The 18,825-nt window shown below is 38.3% G+C and overlaps 2 protein-coding genes across 3 annotated transcripts; one reads left to right on the top strand and one right to left on the bottom strand.

The window, feature by feature from the left end:
* Positions 1-6: 6 nt before the first annotated feature.
* mrpl41 (mitochondrial ribosomal protein L41) lies at positions 7-2,536 on the bottom strand. 2 transcript variants are annotated; one of them, XM_079813865.1, is made up of 2 exons: positions 1,410-2,536; positions 7-747 (listed from the first exon to the last, which is right to left on the bottom strand). In XM_079813865.1, the coding sequence occupies exon 2, from the start codon at positions 717-719 to the stop codon at positions 312-314; it is 408 nt and encodes a 135-aa protein (XP_079669991.1). In that variant the 5' UTR covers positions 720-747; positions 1,410-2,536; the 3' UTR covers positions 7-311. The 2 variants fall into 2 exon arrangements, with proteins under 2 accessions (XP_079669991.1, XP_079669990.1); XM_079813864.1 differs by having other exon boundaries at positions 224-747; positions 2,457-2,508.
* On the top strand, positions 2,065-15,622 carry pnpla7b (patatin-like phospholipase domain containing 7b). The gene is made up of 36 exons (XM_079813863.1): positions 2,065-2,171; positions 2,931-2,974; positions 3,359-3,436; positions 3,536-3,620; positions 3,812-3,894; positions 3,997-4,085; positions 4,179-4,319; positions 4,453-4,612; positions 4,732-4,812; positions 4,933-5,061; positions 5,376-5,456; positions 5,568-5,733; positions 5,926-6,012; positions 6,121-6,206; positions 6,331-6,486; positions 6,588-6,665; positions 6,759-6,964; positions 7,165-7,296; positions 7,450-7,573; positions 8,869-8,982; positions 9,088-9,163; positions 9,239-9,388; positions 9,476-9,539; positions 10,052-10,220; positions 10,460-10,642; positions 11,254-11,372; positions 12,317-12,473; positions 12,551-12,667; positions 12,771-12,840; positions 12,919-13,035; positions 13,271-13,419; positions 13,596-13,748; positions 13,831-13,947; positions 14,031-14,112; positions 14,199-14,335; positions 14,415-15,622. Exons 2-36 carry the CDS (start codon positions 2,933-2,935, stop codon positions 14,481-14,483), a joined length of 4,047 nt encoding a protein of 1,348 aa, XP_079669989.1. The 5' UTR covers positions 2,065-2,171; positions 2,931-2,932; the 3' UTR covers positions 14,484-15,622.
* The last annotated feature ends 3,203 nt before the right edge of the window (positions 15,623-18,825 follow it).

Consider the following 18,825-nt stretch of genomic DNA (forward strand, 5'->3'; position numbering starts at 1 on the left):
AGAATAATATATAAATACATATTTTATTTTTTTACACTTTTTCTGTAAACATTTCTACGGGCCCCTAGCACTTCCTTTCGGTCCCCTGGACCACAATTTAAAACCCCCTGCTCTAAAGAATTATTCATTGGCAATGTATCAGTTTTGCCAATGGTTGTACATTTTTGATTCCACTAGTTTCTAAATCATTTCCTAATGAAGAGCCACGTATGATATGGTTTTAATCTTTTATGAAGTCTGTTCATGGAATTTTTTAACAAAACACACATTTGTTTACAGTCCATTGCAAATCACCGAAACACAAAGTCCATCTAACGAACAAAGTTCTTGGGATACAGCTTGAACAGCTTCCCCTCTTGTGTCTTCTCCAAACCGTATTTCTCAAGATTCTCCTCATTGAAAACCCCTTCCTCAATGTCCCTCTCGATCTGCGGGGCCACTACCTGACTGAAGAGCTTCTCTGGAGTCATGGGCTCTTCCGTCCCTGCTGGGGTCTTGTATGACACGTAGGGTTTCAGGTGAAATCCTTCCAGATTAGGCACCACAAACTCTGGTATCATGGCCTGCACAGGTATGAATTTTCTGCTGGAGGTGAGGACTCCAGTGGGTCTCGCGCCTCTGCTCTTGTAGAATGTCCTGGGCCCGCGCTTGCTCGTGAACTCCGCCATTCTGTCAGCTCCTCTCACGAGCCCCCGTGTCAGCGCTGACAGCACCCCCATTTAAGAGTGATTTATCTGCAGCAATAACCTGTTTCAAAAACAAAATAATTTAATTATATTTCAAACAACTCCATAACATTATTTATGTAATTTAATTATATTTTAAACAATCTCTTAAATTATTTCTGTAAATGTAATGATATTTTACACAACTCCATAACATTTCTGTAATTGAATTACTGTAATTTCAATGAAAATGCATGTATGGCACCCATGTGCCACATTAAGCCATACTTCACACTGTTTAAGTAAGATCCTACAAACATTTATGATTTTACAGTAGTAACAAGACTGTAGTAACTATGTTATGTGTAGAAACTAGCTGCTATAGTATATTACGAAGGAGTTGCAGTAGAGCAGATGATGCTCCATGTGCATTAGTATGTTGGTAGTTAGTATGAATACTGCCAATATTAAATAATAACGGTCATCTTTAATAAATTATGTATTTTTTTATGTTAAGGCAACAAAAAGAAACAACAATATCTTTTTGAAGGTTGTCTCACTGCAATCAAGTTAAATAAATGCTGGGTAAAATGTAGAATGAAAGATATTGCAGTTGTGTAACGTTAGTTGAAACTGCATTCACTTTTCAGAAATCGCGATAAAATAATGAAAACGTCGCTGGCCACATATAAAATGAAAGGTAATGATATATGTAGAGATATCAATAAAAAGACACACACTAACCTTGAACGGTGTGCTATTGTGCTTTCAAGAAGATCACTCTATTCCCACGTTAAGCGTAGCAAAGAAATCCACTGTAATTGGTCAGATCAGCATGAAGACAGCCAATAGGAGCAGCGAATATTGATATAGAGGCTCTACGTCTGTCCGCGGCAGTGTTGCCATGTCCCGCTTGTTATGAAATACTTTGAGTTTCTTTTGTTTGTTTTTTCATAAACTATGATACATTTCCTATAGTCAGCCGCATGGGTTATATGCTGCAGATATATATACCATTATTTTTTGCATAGTTTGTTCCAACGTCGATCCGTAAAAGCGCTTTCCCCGTTTCCTCATAAGTGTGTGCCGGAGAGAAAATGTATTCTATTAATTGGTTTAGAATAGATGGACAGTTTATATGTTTATATTTAATTTTATTTGTATTTTTCATTTATTTGAGTAAAAACATAATTATTTAAAGGCATTACTTTGCAGCAAGTTGCAGTTAAAAAATAATGTATCTCTTGGGTTTATCAATACTATAGAAAATCTGGTCAATGAAATTAAGCAATTCTCCTTTCTCGATAATCCAAATCCACAAACGGAGAAACTGGGCTCGTTTAAGGTTTATTTTGGGCATGTTGATCAGGCAGGGCAGATTGATGTTCTTACAGGATCTGGCAACACGTGTGTTCGGTGGAGGGACTGACATTGTGAATGGAATCCCTGGGAGACTCTAAAGTGCATTGAGTGACAAAAACAGAGTTTGGAAACACCGTTTAAAAGGTATTTTTTTAACGTATTCGTGGACATTATTTGCATGCAGTATTTCCACGTTATGCAATGAAATAATGTTTTTTCAATCTTGTTAGTTACACTGATTGACAAGGTAACGTTATTTGATTAAATGCGTGTTTACAGCCGCGGCTCGTGTGTGTAAACAACACAGCTGTGTTTACCTCTGACCCAGAGCCACATCCGTCCCGCAGCCCCTCCTGAACCAACATAATTCTCATTTTCAATACTATTCCTTTATGTGCAACACACTTAAAATTGAAGTTTTAGCGTCACCTTCACTCTGCGTTGAGCGTTTGACTTTTCCACCTGGCAGAGGGTCTCATAAATCACATCACATGGTGTCAGATTGCAGTGAGGGAAGGCAGGCAGTGTCAGATGGTTCCCTACAGGTCTTTTTGACAGAATCCCTACCACTGCCATTTTCTTTTGTAGTTCAGAAGAATGTTTTGGGAATGTTGTCATCATTAAACTTTTTGGGAGTGGAAAAGAAACAGAGCGGAAATACCTAATAAATTTGATTCTAAGCAGTCAGTAATTGTGACAACAGGTCATGGCCATGTTGACATGCAATGAGATTCAAACTGCTTATATTTTCCAGCCACACTTGTCGTTCTTTCTATGACATATTTTGCTATGTGAGCTGCTATTGTATGAAGTTTTAACCCATATTTGGTAGAAATAGGTATTATAAGTATTATTATTGTGTCAAATGTGTTTATTTCGATTTTCTCGTCTTCTTCTCTGAAGATATGGAAGACAAAGAAAAAGATGATACGTGCAGTATATATCCGGTAAGACACTACCAAATTTTGATTTAAAACTAATAGCTAGCACCAGTGAACGTATATATCAATGAGTGTCTGTGAATGGATAAATACATAAATAAAGTCATGCTATTTATTTAGCTTTCCTACTAAAGTGACTTACAGTACACTATTTAAAGGGAACACCATTAGATTAAACTGGACTTTGTCCAAAAGAATTTGTCTTGTGATTTACACAATGAAACAATGATTGAGCAAGATTGTGATCGGATGACTCCCCCTTTCCCAGATAAACCTCACTTAGTGGAGATTGAACCAGTAACCTTTATGATAGCAGTTTTGTGCTTGTGTTGTTGTATCTCAAGCTGTGGTTTATAATCATGATTTTTGTTGTATTTTTGTGTATTCTAGGCAGTACTGCTGCAATCTGGGAGTGACATCAAGGCTCGTGTGCAGCACTTCGTAGAGGATCAGTTGCAGAGCACCATGGTATATGACAATTCCACACGTTTTAGCGAATCAGTAGTCCACAGTATTTGTCTTACAGATAAAGTTTATTCTATCTTTTGTTCTCATTTCATAATACAGTGGACTGGTGTGTTCATTGGAGCTGCGGTTGCAGTTTCACTTATCAGTATTGTGGTCTTTTTTCTGCACAGAAGATACAAGGCTGGTGAGCGTGTGATTATTTTTGATTTTCAGGGTTTTCGCTACTAGATTTATACTTGTTTAATGAGCATAATATAGACAAATAGCCTGTGATGTTGTGCAATTAAAATGTGAAATAGACAGTTTGTGTAATGCCTCGTATTTTTAGACTTTTTTGAGAGTGTTTCACCAACTTTTTTACTTTTGATTTTCCAGGAGAAGAGCAAGCTGAAGGTCCTAAATATCGTTTCAGAAAAAGAGACAAAGTGCTGTTTTATGGCAGGAAGATCATGAGGAAGGTACAAGAATTTCCCAGTGTGTTACTTTCAACAAAACTGTGGTTAATATGATTGTCATGTGATGATTTTAAAGTTGCATTGTTGTTATTTGTGGCCATTCAGGTCCAGACCTTGTCCTCGCCACCTACCTCAGGTCCAATATCTCAAAAGCGAACCAGAAAAAGAACAAAAGTTCTGTCAATAGCTCGCAAGTATGTGAAAAGTCACAGATGTAGAAAGAACACACATTTCAAACAAACCATTTCCACAAAAGCATCTTAACATCCTATCCATCTCTTGATCAGAATCCTGCGTATCCGAAGGGAGCCACCAACCCTGCAACCGAAAGAACCTCCTCCGTCACTCTTGGAAGCAGATCTGACTGAATTTGACATGCAGAGCTCTCACCTGCCCTCTGAAGTCCTGTATATGCTGAAAAATGTGAGGTTGGTACCTTGTCAGGTCATCTTACAAGAGCTATTGATTCTTTCCCATAATAAACAGTGCACAGAATCCAGGGTCCAATGATCTGGCAATGTTGTTTGGCACCTAAGGAGTTGTGATATGTGTGCTTCTCAGGGTTCTGGGTCATTTTGAGAAGCCTCTGTTCCTGGAACTGTGTCGACATATGGTGTTTGTGCAGCTGCAGCAAGGGGAAGGATTATTCCGCCCAGGTGACATCGATGACAGCATCTTTGTGGTGCAGGATGGGCGTCTTGACTTGTGTATCCATGAGAGTGTAAGATCCAAGCAGTCTCAATATACCTGTTTTTAATCTGTCCTACTGAAAACAGGTTTGTGTTCTGCCCATTACATAGATGTACCAATTTTAAGGGTATATTTCTTTCTCTGCATCAGGATGGGACTGAGATTGTGGTGAAGCACGTTTTGCCTGGAGACAGTGTTCACAGTCTTCTCAGCATCCTTGATGTCATCACTGTAAAACCCATCTGGCCTCTTTTTTTACCCACTCTGATATACAAATGTCTGTATTTTGACCTGTTTTAATGCCTGGTGAGTTTTTAATTATGTCTCACATTTGAAACCCTTATTCTGCAGGGATATCCAGCTCCCTACAAAACCGTTTCAGCCCGAGCAGCAGCCCCAACTACTGTTCTACGCCTCCCTGCACAGGCTTTCCAGTCCGTCTTCGAGAAATATCCAGAGACCCTAGTCAGAGTTGTTCAGGTATAATCGAAATCCTAATATACATTACCGTCAAAAGTGGGGGTTGGTAACATTATTTAAAAAGTTTTTGAAAGAACCCTCTTATGCTCACAAAGGCTGCATTTTTATCAAAAATACAGTAAAACAGTAATATTGTGAAATATTATGTTTTAAATGTTTATGTTTTAAAATGTAATTTATTCCTGTGATGGCAAAACAGAATTTTTTAAGACAAATATGAGACTCCAGTCAAATCATCTGTTTGAAATACCTGTTTATTCTACATATGACATGACATCGTTTTTTGTTGTTGTTTTGTTTGTTTTTTCTTTCAGATTATCATGGTGCGACTTCAGAGAGTTACCTTTCTTGCCCTTCACAACTATCTGGGCCTGACCACAGAACTTTTCAATCCGGTTAGATGTTTTTTCTATAAATCATATTCTACTTTTGGGAAATATTTTACACTATTGCAGTATTTATTACAGTACATACATTGAATAGTCCATTGCTGTCACATCATGTAGGAAAGTCAAGCTGTTCCACTGGTGTCAGTGGCTGGTATTGTTGGAGAGGCCAATCCAGGCAAAGGACTGCGCAGACACTCACAGACAATTGAGGAAGTGTCTGACAAAGTCCCAAAGAGGTCCTTGGACCATTACAGTGACACAAGTCAGATGTCCAGAGGAGAGGGTATGATGTGTTTACTTAGACATGTAGTTAAATGCAAATATTTGCTGTTAATCATTTATATAGAAATATTAATGCAGACTATTTGTGGTGTATGGCTTTCCAATAATAAAACCTATTATTACCCTAATAATAAAACTATTCACTAAGAGTTATAAAACAGCATATGTGTCTAACTTGCTCTTTTGTTTTCAGATGGTGGTAAGCCGATTCATACAGAAAATCCAAACACTTTATTCAGGAAGTCTCGCTCACTGTCAACCCCTTTTGGCAGTGCACATGGTAGTGTTTCACCGTGTACCTTTTACAAAATACCCAATACTAACTTGGTCTCCAAATATCATGCATCCCTAGCTTGAATGCATGTGGTAATGTGTGCTTATCCTACAGCTGGGTCTCCTGACCACAATATGGCCTTCGACAGAACAAGCATTACAAAAGAGGATTCCCCTTCAAGTCCTATTCTCATCCAAAAGGTACCATGGCATCATTTTATCAAAAAATAAAATAAGAAGCCTTAAACTGTCCTTTTTGTTCTTCTCACATTTGTTCATATTCTGTACATTGCATTTCTGTGTTTATCTTTCATCCTGTCTGAAGTCTATTCGGAAGAAGTCGGTGACTTTGCAACATTCTCCTTCAGCTGTGTTTCACTACTCAGACACTGGGGGTCACTCCAGCCATACCCACCACTGTAAAGTTAATGCCATTTTCCAAGCTGCCAAGAAGGACTTTCTCAAGATTATACAGCTTCAGGTCAGGCCACGTTAATTGTATTGTTCTCCTAAAGTGAGAAGTTTAATTATTATACTATTTGGAATATTGGCATGGTAGTATAAAAATACTTTGTGCTCCAGGACCCCAGTCTTCTGGAAGATAGGGTGAATCTGAGACAAGTCAAGGCGGGTTCTGTGGTTGCAAATGAGGGAGACCAGGTAAAAAGTTACCCGTCTATTGTCCAGTAACTGTGTAGTAATTGTCAATTTCAATTCACATGTGAATCCATTTCTACTTTGTGTCTGTGACAGGATGTGAGCGTGCTGTTTGTCATCTCAGGAGCTCTTCATGTGTACCAGAGAATGATTGACAGAGAAGAAGAAACATGTCTTTTTGTGACTCACCCGGGAGAGATGGTGGGCCACCTGGCTGCTCTCACAGGAGAGCCTCTCATCTTTTCTGTGCGCGCCCACCGTGACTGCTGCTTCCTGTCTATCTCCAAAACACACTTCTATGAGTATGTGATGTGCACCAAATTTCCCTTAAGGCAATTGAAAATTCTAGCAAATGTACTCTCCACCTGCTGTGAGGAAATCACATAAATCACATAAAAATAATAATATAAGAATTAGAAACATTTAGTTAAAAATAGTATCAAATTAAGTACAGCACATCAGAACACTGATTAACATGTCAACTGTGTTACTCATACTCTAGGATAATGCGTGCCGAGCCTCGAATGGTGTTAAATGTAGCTCACACGGTGGTACGGAGGGTCTCCCCCTTTGTCAGACAGATTGACTTTGCCCTGGACTGGATGGCACTGGAAGCCGGACGGGCTGTCTATAGGTAAGCACACTTTTCTTGTACAATCTCTGTTCCAGATCTATATATATCTCATATATCTATATATGTCACTGCTCAGCTCTTTGATGTTGTAATAACCTGATGTAAATATCGCATGTACGTAATTCTTTCATTTTTCTCGTTTGTCTTTCTCAGACAAGGTGATAAGTCAGACAGTACTTTCATTGTTCTGAGTGGCCGCTTGCGCTCTGTCATCATGAAGGATGATGGGAAAAAAGAGCTTGCTGCAGAGTATGGACGGGGAGACCTCATTGGTGTGGTGAGTGGTGATGATATGCATGTTAGCAGTTTTCGTTACTGGAGTTTTCATTTCTGTGTCTGTTTGCATTTAGCCTATCTATATACATTTACATTTATTCACTTAGCAGATGCTTTTATCCAAAGCGACTTACCATTGAGGAATGCAGCAAGCGATTCATCTCGAAGAGGGAAACAAACACGAGAAGTGCTCAGAATACAAAGTTTCAGACATTAAAAGAGTTTTTTTTATGAGGTTAAGTGCTCACGTCTTTTGAATGTTGCCAGGGATTCTGCATTCCGGATGAAGGTGTGGAGATCATTCCACCAGCAAGAAACAGTGAACGAAAATGTTCTGGAAAGAGATTTTGTGCCTCTCTGTGATGGTACCACGAGCCGTCGCTCAATAACCGATCGTAGGCTTCTGGTAGGGATGTAGACTCGTAAGAGCGAGTGAAAGTATGCGGGTGCTGTGCCTGTGGTGAATCTGTAAGCAAGCGTCAATGCCTTGAACTTGATGCAAGCAGTGAGTGGTAGCCAGAGCAGAGAGGTTAAGAGAGGCTTGACGTGGCTCCTTTTGGGCTCATTGAAGACAAGACGTGCTGCAGCGTTCTGAATCATTTGAAGAGGTTTGATTGCACACGATGGAAGTCCAGCCAGGAGAGCGTTGCAGTAGTCAAGCCTAGAAATGACCAGGGCCTGGACGAGAAGCTGTGTTGCATGCTCTGTTTTGGAAAGGCCTGATCTTGTTGTGCAGCTCAAACCTGCATGTCTTTGAAATGTGGTCTTTGAAAGATAGCTGGTCATCAAAGGTTACTCCAAGATTTCTGACCAACCTTGATGGGGTGGTAATTGATGATTAACTTAGCTGGAAGGTTAAATCATGGTGTAGAGTTGGATTGGCAGGGAAGACGAGAAGCTTAGTCTTTGCCAGGTTTAGCTGCAGGTCATGTTCTTTCATCCATGCCAAGATATGCTAGTGTACTTTTAAAAGTTGACAAAGTAAACTTTTGTAAGATATATTTTAGATGTACATTATTTATCCATATTGATGAAATCATCTCCTATTCAGTGCCATATATATATGCTTACTTTATCCAATGAAATGCTCTCTAGAATGAAAATTTCCTCTCCTCGTAATGCCACCTTCTACATAGTTTCAATAGCATGTAACAAACTTTGGGCTGTTGACTATTTATAAAGGCTTTACTAAGAATTTCATTACAGTAAAGAAAATAATTTTGAATCCTTTTGTAAGTTCTTTAAACAAATGCTGCTGCAGTTTCCATCTGTTAAAAGTATGTGTGTTGGTGTTAGGTGGAAACTTTGACTCATTTGAACAGAGCCACTACAGTCCACGCAGTCCGAGACTCTGAACTGGCCAAACTGCCTGAGGGAGCTCTTAACTCTATTAAGAGGAAATACCCACAGGTTAGACCATATACAATGTATAAATAAAACGCACGCACACACACTCATTAACACATCTCATGATATTATATTGCATATATATTAACACATCACACTCTTTCATAGGTTGTAACTCGCCTGATTCATCTTCTTGGGCAGAAAATCTTGGGTAACATGCAACAAGTGAATGATCCACTGTCAGGTGTGTGTTTGTGAAAAAATTGTGTGTGTGTTTGCATTTTGTATTTTCCCTAATGAACATTAATGATCTCCACAGTGCATAACCTGGGTTTTCACTCCCCAACCAGCAAGTGGGACGCTGGTAACCCAGCCGCTAATCTGTCAACGGTAACCATTCTGCCTGTTTCTGACGAGGTGCCTTTAACTGCCTTCACGCTGGAGCTGCAACATGCTCTCAGTGCTATTGGTAAGCTATTGATCTCTTTTCCCTCCTTAATTTGTCTCACAGTTAAGCTGATACTAAGTCTTAACTGTCTTCATTTTGTTTTTTTAGGCCCCACTTTGCTTCTTACCAGTGACACCATCAAACAGCGCCTTGGTGTTGCAGCCTTGGACAAGTGAGAGTTGCATACAGTACTTGCATACTATGCACTAAAATTGTGTACCTCACTGGTAATGGGAAAACATACGTTTAAGTATGTATAAAGACTGTATGCTATCTTGATTTCACAGACTCCCTCATAACATTTGTTTTTGTACGTAGGTGTTTACATCTAGCTTAATTCATTACCTTAAAAATCTCTTAGGTTCTCTAAAGCAACTTTGGCATTCCTTACCATCTTTCTGCAGCTGAAAAAGAGAGCAGCCACATTGTGCAGGGGATTGTGGGCAACATTAGGTGAAAAAGATGCACACGTTGTAAACCCACCGGATATATCATCAAGGCATCTTTGACATGCTATTTTTAATGTAGTATGATTTGGGGCGTACTAATTCAAATATTGCATACCATTTAAGATGGGTAGTATGCAAATTGAGATGTAGTGTAGTTTTTTTTATAGTGACATCAGACGTTGTCTTTTTGTTTCCTGTGACTTACTGTTTATGTACTTTATTATTTAATTTTCAGTGTTCATGAGTACCGCCTGTCAAGCTGGTTAGGTCAACAAGAGGACATCCACCGGATTGTTCTGTATCAGTCTGACAGTTCTCTGTCTCCTTGGACTCAACGTTCCATCAGACAGGCGGACTGTATCATCATCGTGGGTCTGGGGGAACAGGAGCCCATTGTGGGAGAGGTGAATTGTCATTAAAAAGGTTTAGTTTGTAAAGAAGTAAATACTACTTTAGAAGAGTGTTTTTAAAGCATGTAAATCCAGTCATATCAGTAGCCTATCTATTTATTTCACATAAAGGGGATTGCCTCACAGGGGCCAATATATTTTCATTCATGACATTCATTCATTTAATTTCTGCACATACATTTATATTAAATTATTTGGTAAACTGAACTTTTTGGCTTTGTTTGTGGTATCAGCTGGAGCGTATGCTGGAGAGCAGTGCCGTGAGAGCTCAGAAGCAGCTGGTCCTGTTGCACCGTGAGGACGGGCCTCCACCCAGAGGAACAGCAGAATGGCTCAACATGCGCAGCTGGATCTCTAGACATCTGCACCTGTCATGTCCCCACAGGGTCTTCTCCAGGAGGAGTCTACCCAAACTGGTACCAGTGCTAACATTATTATTGTTAAATCCATCCATTTTCCACTTGTCCTATGATGGAGCCCATCTCGGACCATAAGCAGGGAAACACCATGGATGGTTGGCCAGTCAATTCAAGGGCAGCCAAGGAATACTAGTTTACACCAAAAATATAATTCTTAACATTTTCTCACCTTCAAGTTCTTCCAAACCTGTATGACTGACTTTCTTTCTTTTAAAACTTTCAAGCAAGATTTGCAGTAAATAATGAGAACATTTTACACTGTTCAAGCAAAGCTATCATATGGCTTCAGAAGATTTAGAACATGGCTCATTAGTACTATTTTATAATGATTTGATGGTGCTTTTTAGTCCTTTTTTAAGACAACGCTTTATTACAGAAAATGCTATCTCGCAATCATATCCTATCTGTTTAGTAACTTCACTGAGAAATTAGAACTTTTCGAATCTTAAGTCTGCTATCAAAATAGGACGTTTCTGTAAGACAGGCCCTGGTCCCCATCCAATTTGATTGTATGTAATGTGAACATTTTTCATAAAAAAATCTGTGTCTAATCTAATTATTATCATCTCTTATCTGTGCAAACTCCCACTTCCCTCCCATCCTGTCAGAGAGAGATGTATCAGCGGGTATTTGAGAAGCCTCCCGACCGGCATTCTGACTTCTCGCGTCTGGCTCGGATTCTGACAGGAAATGCTATCGCTCTGGTGCTGGGAGGAGGGGGGGCCAGGTACGAATTTGCCTTCCCCCTCATCGCAAATAATTCTGTTCCTCCTCGTTCCACCTGGCCTACTGCCAACAACATTTCTCACTTGAATAATCTAGTAAAAGCATGTTGATATTAGTGGAACATTGACTGATTTTCCCCATACTTATTCAATCATTGTAGTTCAGCGGTCTCTTGAAGTATTTATCCACTGCACTATTACAAGTGTCTTGTAATTTTGTGCCCATCAACTAATCATAATATAGTCATTTCTAACCCATTAGTGATGTTTTGGGGTTCACATCCTCAGCATGTCTCTCGATGATAGCGACTCTTTGTCTACTCTCTGTCCCTGCCTGCTCTCAGTCATAATCAGCGACTTGTTAAAGGTGGGTCAAAACATGATATATAAGGGGGCATAAAATGTGTAATCTGTCTAATTTACTTTCTCATAGTGGTGACTTAATTTTTTTATTGTGTAATTCTGTTGCTGCAATTATATGAATAGCATGTTATAAATATATGTGTTTTTGCGACCATAATGCTTGTCATCTTGACTTTTTAAATCGTTTTATACTTTGTTTACATATGAAGTATGTTTAAAGGTGAAGTGTTTAATTTGATAATAATCATAGGTTTCCCAAATCCTCCTGGCACCCCTTTTGCTCTGCCTTGTCTGCCATTTATCAGTCAAAAGGTTAGCCCCTCCCCAAACTCATACCATTTGTTGATCCAGAAGTTGACATGTCGAACCGCTCAAACTCAGCAATGTTTTCAAAGAGATACAGGACAAGTATTCACACTCTTTGAGGAAGTCAACCTAAAAATGCCTGACTTTTAGTTTAATTGGGATGTGAGATTACTCACTTTACCTTTAAAATGCTTTATAAAAAGATACTAATATCACACAATGCACAAGTAAGAACTCTAAGCTCATGTGTGAATATGAAACCACACTATACCCACAGAGGCTGCTCTCAGGTGGGCATCATTCGGGCATTGAGTGAGGCGGGGATCCCTGTAGATCTGATTGGCGGCACCTCCATCGGTTCCTTGATAGGAGCGCTCTATGCTGAAGAGCGAAGCATAAGTCGTATGACTGTCAGGGCACGCCAGTGGGCCATGGTGAGACCTCTAAGCACTGAACAATAACAATCATACATGTAGACCCATCATTGAGATTTCTTTTTTGTGCACAATAGGATTTTGGATCCATATTTAGGAAGATCACAGACTTGACCTACCCAGTGACATCCATGTTTACTGGAGCATCATTTAACTCCAGCATTAGCAGAGTCTTCCAGGACAAACAGATTGAGGTTCAACTGATTGGCACTGCACAATGCAAGCTATTATAAACTTATATATAAACATATTCTTAAAAAAGTCTAAACTTTGTGCATATCTCTTTTTTTATGATAGGACCTTTGGATCCCGTATTTCAACATCACCACAGACATCACTGCCTCCTCCATGAGAGTGCACACTTATGGTACTACTTTATCACTGTAACTTTTCATCTCCATCTCATCTTTTATGAAAGATTTAAGCATGTACATTCTTTTTTTAGGCTCTCTGTGGAGGTATGTGCGTGCCAGTATGTCACTATCAGGATATCTTCCCCCTTTATGTGACCCTAAAGATGGGCACTTGCTCATGGATGGAGGCTACATCAATAATCTACCTGGTTAAGTGCCCTATTGTACTCTTAAAATGCTAAATTACAGTTTATTATAGGTATTAAATTTCCAATTTTTACCTGCTTACATACTCCCATAGAGCCATATATACTATATATGGCAAATCTCATATGGTTGATAATTTATATTGTTGCTAAATCTTATCGCCTGACTATAAACTGCTATAAATTTCTATAAAGCATTAAGATACTGTAAACATTAACAGTGTCAATTTCTGTAAAGCTGACACAGCTCGCTCCTTGGGTGCCAAGATGGTGATTGCCGTTGATGTTGGTAGTCAGGATGAGACCGATCTGACCAACTATGGAGACTCATTATCTGGATGGTGGCTGCTATGGAAACGTTTGAACCCGCTGACAGAAAGAGTGAAGGTCAGATATCTTGTGTTTCCTCCAATTGCATTGATTATCAGTAATGCATCCTTACGTAATTTATGGAAAATCCCAAATGCTTACTTCCTTGCATTCACTGGACATATATTTTTTTCATCAAATATATGCAAAAATATGCTTTTTTGTTTTCATATTCATGACCTCGTATCCTCTAGGTGTTGAACATGGCAGAGATTCAGACCCGTCTGGCCTACGTGTGTTCTGTGCGTCAGCTGGAGCTGGTAAAAGACAGTGACTACTGCGAGTACATTCGACCACCCATAGATCGCTATGGCACATTGGATTTTGGCAAATTTGACGAGATTGCTGTGAGTGGCCTGCCATCCTCTCATAGAAACTTCTGTTGCCATGGCTTTTTTGACTGTAGCAATGACTTTTCCCGTGTTGCAGGATGTTGGCTTCCAGCATGGAAAAACATTGTTTGACGTGTGGTGTCGGAGTGGGGTGAGGGAGGCGATACTCAAAGACCAACATCAAGAGGAATTCCACAAATCTAGGAGAACAAATGTAAGAGGGTTTGAATGAACTCGGCCTATCAAAGCATCAGGCCGTTTCCTCATAAACTAATTTCCTGATTATCTGTCATTCAGGTGACCTGTCCCAATGCTTCTTTCACCGATCTGGCTGAAATAGTGTCCAGAATAGAGCCAGTGAAACAGGCCGTTGTGGATGGTGAGGAGTGGACCATCTTCACACATGTCCTTTTTCCATGTCGATTTCTCATCTTTGTGTTGTTTCTTACATTCTCTCGCACACAGAGGAATCTGAGTACCAGACAGACTATGATGAAGATGCAGTGCTGTCAGACTTTGATTTGTCCAATCCAAACAGTGAGCACACTGATGAAGAAGAAGAAGAAGAAGAAGAGGAGGAGACAGCAGATACAGCTGATACAGTAAGATAACTGCAAAAATGTGTAAGTTATGTTTTAGTATGGTTAATCATAATATTAATGATTTTTTACTTCCAAACAGGATGATGACATGGAGATCAGGACAAGGCGACATCGAGCATTCAAACACAACAGCCATCATACCACCTGACCTCAAATACTTATTTTCCAAAAGGTTTTGATAGGTTTTTAAAAAAATATACAGTAGAATGACACTAATGATCAAAAGTTTGGAATATTTTATTATTCTTATGCTCATCAAGGCTGCATTTATTTAATGAAAATACAGTAAACAGTAATATTGTGAAATAATATTACAATTATATACAATTTAAAATGACTATATTCTATTTTAATATATTTTAAAATGTAATTTATTCTTGTGTTGGCAAAGCTGAATTTGGTGCTAATGGCACATTTCTTATTATCAATGTTGAAAACAGATGTGCTGCTTAATATTTTTGTAGAAACCATGATCTTTTTTGAGATTCTTTGATCAATAGAAAGTTCAGAAGAACGTCATTTTTTTAAAATATAAATATTTTGGAACATTATAAATATCTTTACTGTCACTTTTGATCAATTACAGTTCTTTTAATAATATTTCACAGTATTGCTGTTTTTATTGTATTTTTGATTTAATTAAATGTATCCTTGGTGCGCATAAGAGACTGATAGTGTAAAGGGGGATTTTAACAAGTGACCTTATCAATATTGACTTACTTGAATTGTTAGAAACTAACAGGTAATCAGAAAAGGATCTTAATAGAAACAAAGCAAGTATTATTGTACTACTTATTCCTTTAATTTCCAAAAGTATGATAAAGGAGATTGTGGTCTAACAGTGTCTACGTATTGAGCCTTAGATATCAATCAGCCAACACTGAGCTCCAGTAACGATTGGTAAAAGTCTATAATGTCTATAAGTGCTGTTCTTGCCATTACTTTTAGTATTACACAAGGTCAATAATATTTGAAAAACTTTATTTTCCATGCAAGCTGTCAATGCAACCTCAACACAGTTTTACTGTGTGAAAAAATAAGCTGATTTGTGTCTGTATTATCTTGTTAGTGAAGTTATATGCAGTTACATAACAAAGTCTGTTTCTTTGAAGTTTCACCTTTTGGAGAAAGTAGTTCAAATGGTATAACCAGGGGAGAAGGATGAACTAATAAATGTTACTGTGAGATATCTGATTCTTACAGGCAAAGTGTTTGAAGCAATTTGATGGTCTTTTGCAATGCTTTGTGTTATTTGGAGCATTAAAACTTGGCCCATTCAAAATTGTCACAATTTTTGGTTGATTGTTTAATACTAGATATCTAGTATCACATCGTGCGTGATCATCTTTTTTGAGATCAGATTTCATTGTACTATGACAACACTAGTCTCCCGTGTGAAAATAGAGGAGAGACATATGAAATATCTGGAAATTTTAGCGTCTTCCTCAAAAATGGGGCAGACAGGGTAAAATTATTTTCAGCACCTTGGACAAGGCCTTAAGATTAAAGAAATTTTTTTCAGTTCAGTTTTGGGGAATACTTGGTGAAAAATTATTCTGCAACTTAAGAAAAGAGACACTGGCCTGGTTTCACAGACGGGGCTTAAATGAAGCCAGGATTAGGCCTTAGTTCAATTGGAGCATTTGAGTAGCTTTTATAAATGTACCTTAGAAAAAACACATTACTGGTGTCCATCTTGATACGAAACAATGCCACTGTCATATTTTACTTTATTTGTCAGTGCAAGTTGCTTTCAGTTAGAACAGCTCAAAACATGCATTTTAGTCTGGGACTAGGTTTAAGCCTTGTCTGTGAAATCGGGGGTTAATGTTTGTTTTGAGATCACCAAAATCATCAGGATGTTTAGAGCAGCACTTCTCAAGCTTTGTAGCTCCAGGTCACCCGCTGTCTTAGTTAAAGGGTTAGTTCACCCAAAAATGAAAATAATGTCCTTTATTACTGAATTAACCCCTGAATCGACTCGCTGATTCGATATGCTCTGAAGCTTCATGAAGCATTGTTTTGAAATCGATTATCACTATATAAGTCGTTATTTCGGGGTTTTTGGCGCACCAAAATATTATCGTCGCTTTATAATATTAATATTGAACCACTGTACTCACATGGACTGATTTAAATATGTTTTTAGTACATAAATGGATCTTGAGAGTGTAAATTGCTTTGCTCCCTATATGGAGGCCTCACTGAGCCTTCGGATTTCAAGCAAAATATCTTCATTTGTGTTCCGAAGATGAATGGAGGTCTTACGGGTGTTGAACGGCATGAGGGTGAGTAATAAATGACGTTATTTTCATTTTTGGGTGAACTAACCCTAGATGCAAATATCCTCTATTCACAGGCGATGATACTGGTTGGCATGAGTGAGTGTTTTGTATTGATTTTCCATGAGATCTCTTAAAATTGCCTCCTGGCAAGTGTTTGATTTGATTGATGAATGAACTTATTAATGTTGAGGTATCTCTCCTTCATTTGTGCCTTTCACTTCCAGTTTTCTTTCTTCCAACAACCAAACAATCTCTAATTGTAGGCAAGCTTTCTGGCAACAAAGGTGTAGGGGTTTGAAAGGCAAGTAAATATCGCGTTCATAAGATGTAAATGCCCTTATTTGGGGGTGTTTTTTTGTCTTCTTTAAAAATAAAAAATAAAGAAGTCTCATGCTCACCATGGCTGCCTTTATTTTTTACAGTAAAACAGTAATATTGTGAAATATTATTACAGTTTAAAACATCTCTTTTATATTTGAATCTATTTTAAAATGTCATTTATTCCTGTGATGGCAAAACTGAATTTTCAGCATCATTCCTCCAGTCTTCGGTGTCACATGATCCTTCAGAACTCATTCTAATATATGATTTGGTGCTCAAGAAACATTTCTTAGTGTTATCAACGTTGAAAACAATTGTGCTGCTTAATATTTTTGATGAAACCGTGTTTATTTGATCAATAGAACGTTCAAAAGTACATCATTAAATTGTTTTGGAGTAAATTTAATGCTTGTTTGCTAAGTAAGAATATTAACTCTTTCAAAAATGTTATTGACCCCAAACTTTTAAATGGTATTGTATACATGTGGTATGTATGTTCTTGGATTATGGGCTCAAGCGGTTAACACTGGTGAATAATGAACTAGTCTTGATTAACTCGTTCACTGAAGCTAATGGTGGATTTGGATGGCCTGAATTCACAGACAGGGCTTAGATTAAGCCAGGATTAGGCCTTAGTTCAATTAGGACATTTAAGTAGCTTTTATAAACGAGCCTTAGAAGAAACACATTACTGGTGTGCATCTTGAGACAAAACAATGGCACTGACATATTTTTAGATATGTCAGTGCAAGTTGCTTTCAGTTAAAACAGCTCAAACATGCACTTTAGTCTGGGACTAGGCTTAAGCCTTGTCTGGGAAACCCCCGGGGTATATTTTGTAACTGACAGTGTTGTTGACCAATATTGCATGTTATAAAAAGGAAGACCAAAAACGTAAATGAATACCTCTCAGCTTGTTAGTGAAATGAAAGACCTGGAGGAATCACTGGAAATAGTTAGTAAACCTCACGCAGTCTTCCTTTTGCGGCTCACCGCTCCTCTCATTAAAGACTTCCTCATCAAGACTTAACACACTTTAGACTAACTGCTTTAGACCTGCATGGAAGTGAAATTAAAATGCCACTCTTCTGATTTGCATTTTAGAGGAATGTCAGTCTCGGTAGCAAGAAGAAAATGAAATCTAAACGAATTCCTGTGCCAGAATCTGGATTCATGTTTTTACTTTTATTACTGTAATGTGCATCTCATGCCTTTTTTTTCTGCCTTCAGGTCATAAGAGAGTCTCCAAATGGGCTGAAGCGGAGCATAAAGGGAAACACATTTTACGATCTATAATGATAAACTGATGTGCTTACCCAGACTTCCGGAGTCTGCTTTATATGCTCCTGTAAAATTCAGTTCTGAGAGAGCAGCTATAGAGAGTCCAGATGCCAGATGCAAGGTGGGCAGTCTGATCCGTTTACTGACCGCAGTCACAGAACTTATCCATTCTATGTCAGCCACTGTTCATTTAATACACTCATATCTGCATAGACTTCTGTAGAATAACAAAGATGTTTGCGTTTTGTTTATTTTCAGTCAGGAATTCTCTGAAGTTTATATCTCGTAGGATTTTGAGGATGTTCTTTAACACACTAGGTTAGAGAATATGGGTAGTTGACATAATGTATGTGAGCTTTTATTTTTCAGCATTAAAATGACATGCAGTGTGGTCCAAAAGTTGTAAGATCACTAATCAAACTATACATTAAATTTAATCTAATATACAGTAAAATGTGTTGTTTTCCATTGCAAATGATTGACCAGCATAAATATCTAAGTAAAACAATGTTCCAAAGAGCATCTTGTTAACTTGGGCAATATCACACGTTTTAATAAAACATATTTAATTAGTAGTTTTTTACCTTTTTAAGAAAATATTTG

This window comes from Gobio gobio (genome assembly GCF_949357685.1).
Source record: "Gobio gobio genome assembly, chromosome: 4".
NCBI lineage: Eukaryota > Metazoa > Chordata > Actinopteri > Cypriniformes > Gobionidae > Gobio > Gobio gobio.

Coding starts and splice junctions, on each gene's coding strand:
- mrpl41 (XM_079813865.1), bottom strand. CDS start 719: ATGGGGGTGCTGTCAGCGCTGACACGGGGGCTCGTGAGAGGAGCTGAC.
- pnpla7b (XM_079813863.1), top strand. CDS start 2,933: ATGGAAGACAAAGAAAAAGATGATACGTGCAGTATATATCCG. Junction 6,013..6,120: donor CCCTTTTGGCAGTGCACATG/GTAGTGTTTCAC, acceptor CTTATCCTACAG/CTGGGTCTCCTGACCACAAT. Junction 10,643..11,253: donor GGAGGAGTCTACCCAAACTG/GTACCAGTGCTA, acceptor CCATCCTGTCAG/AGAGAGATGTATCAGCGGGT.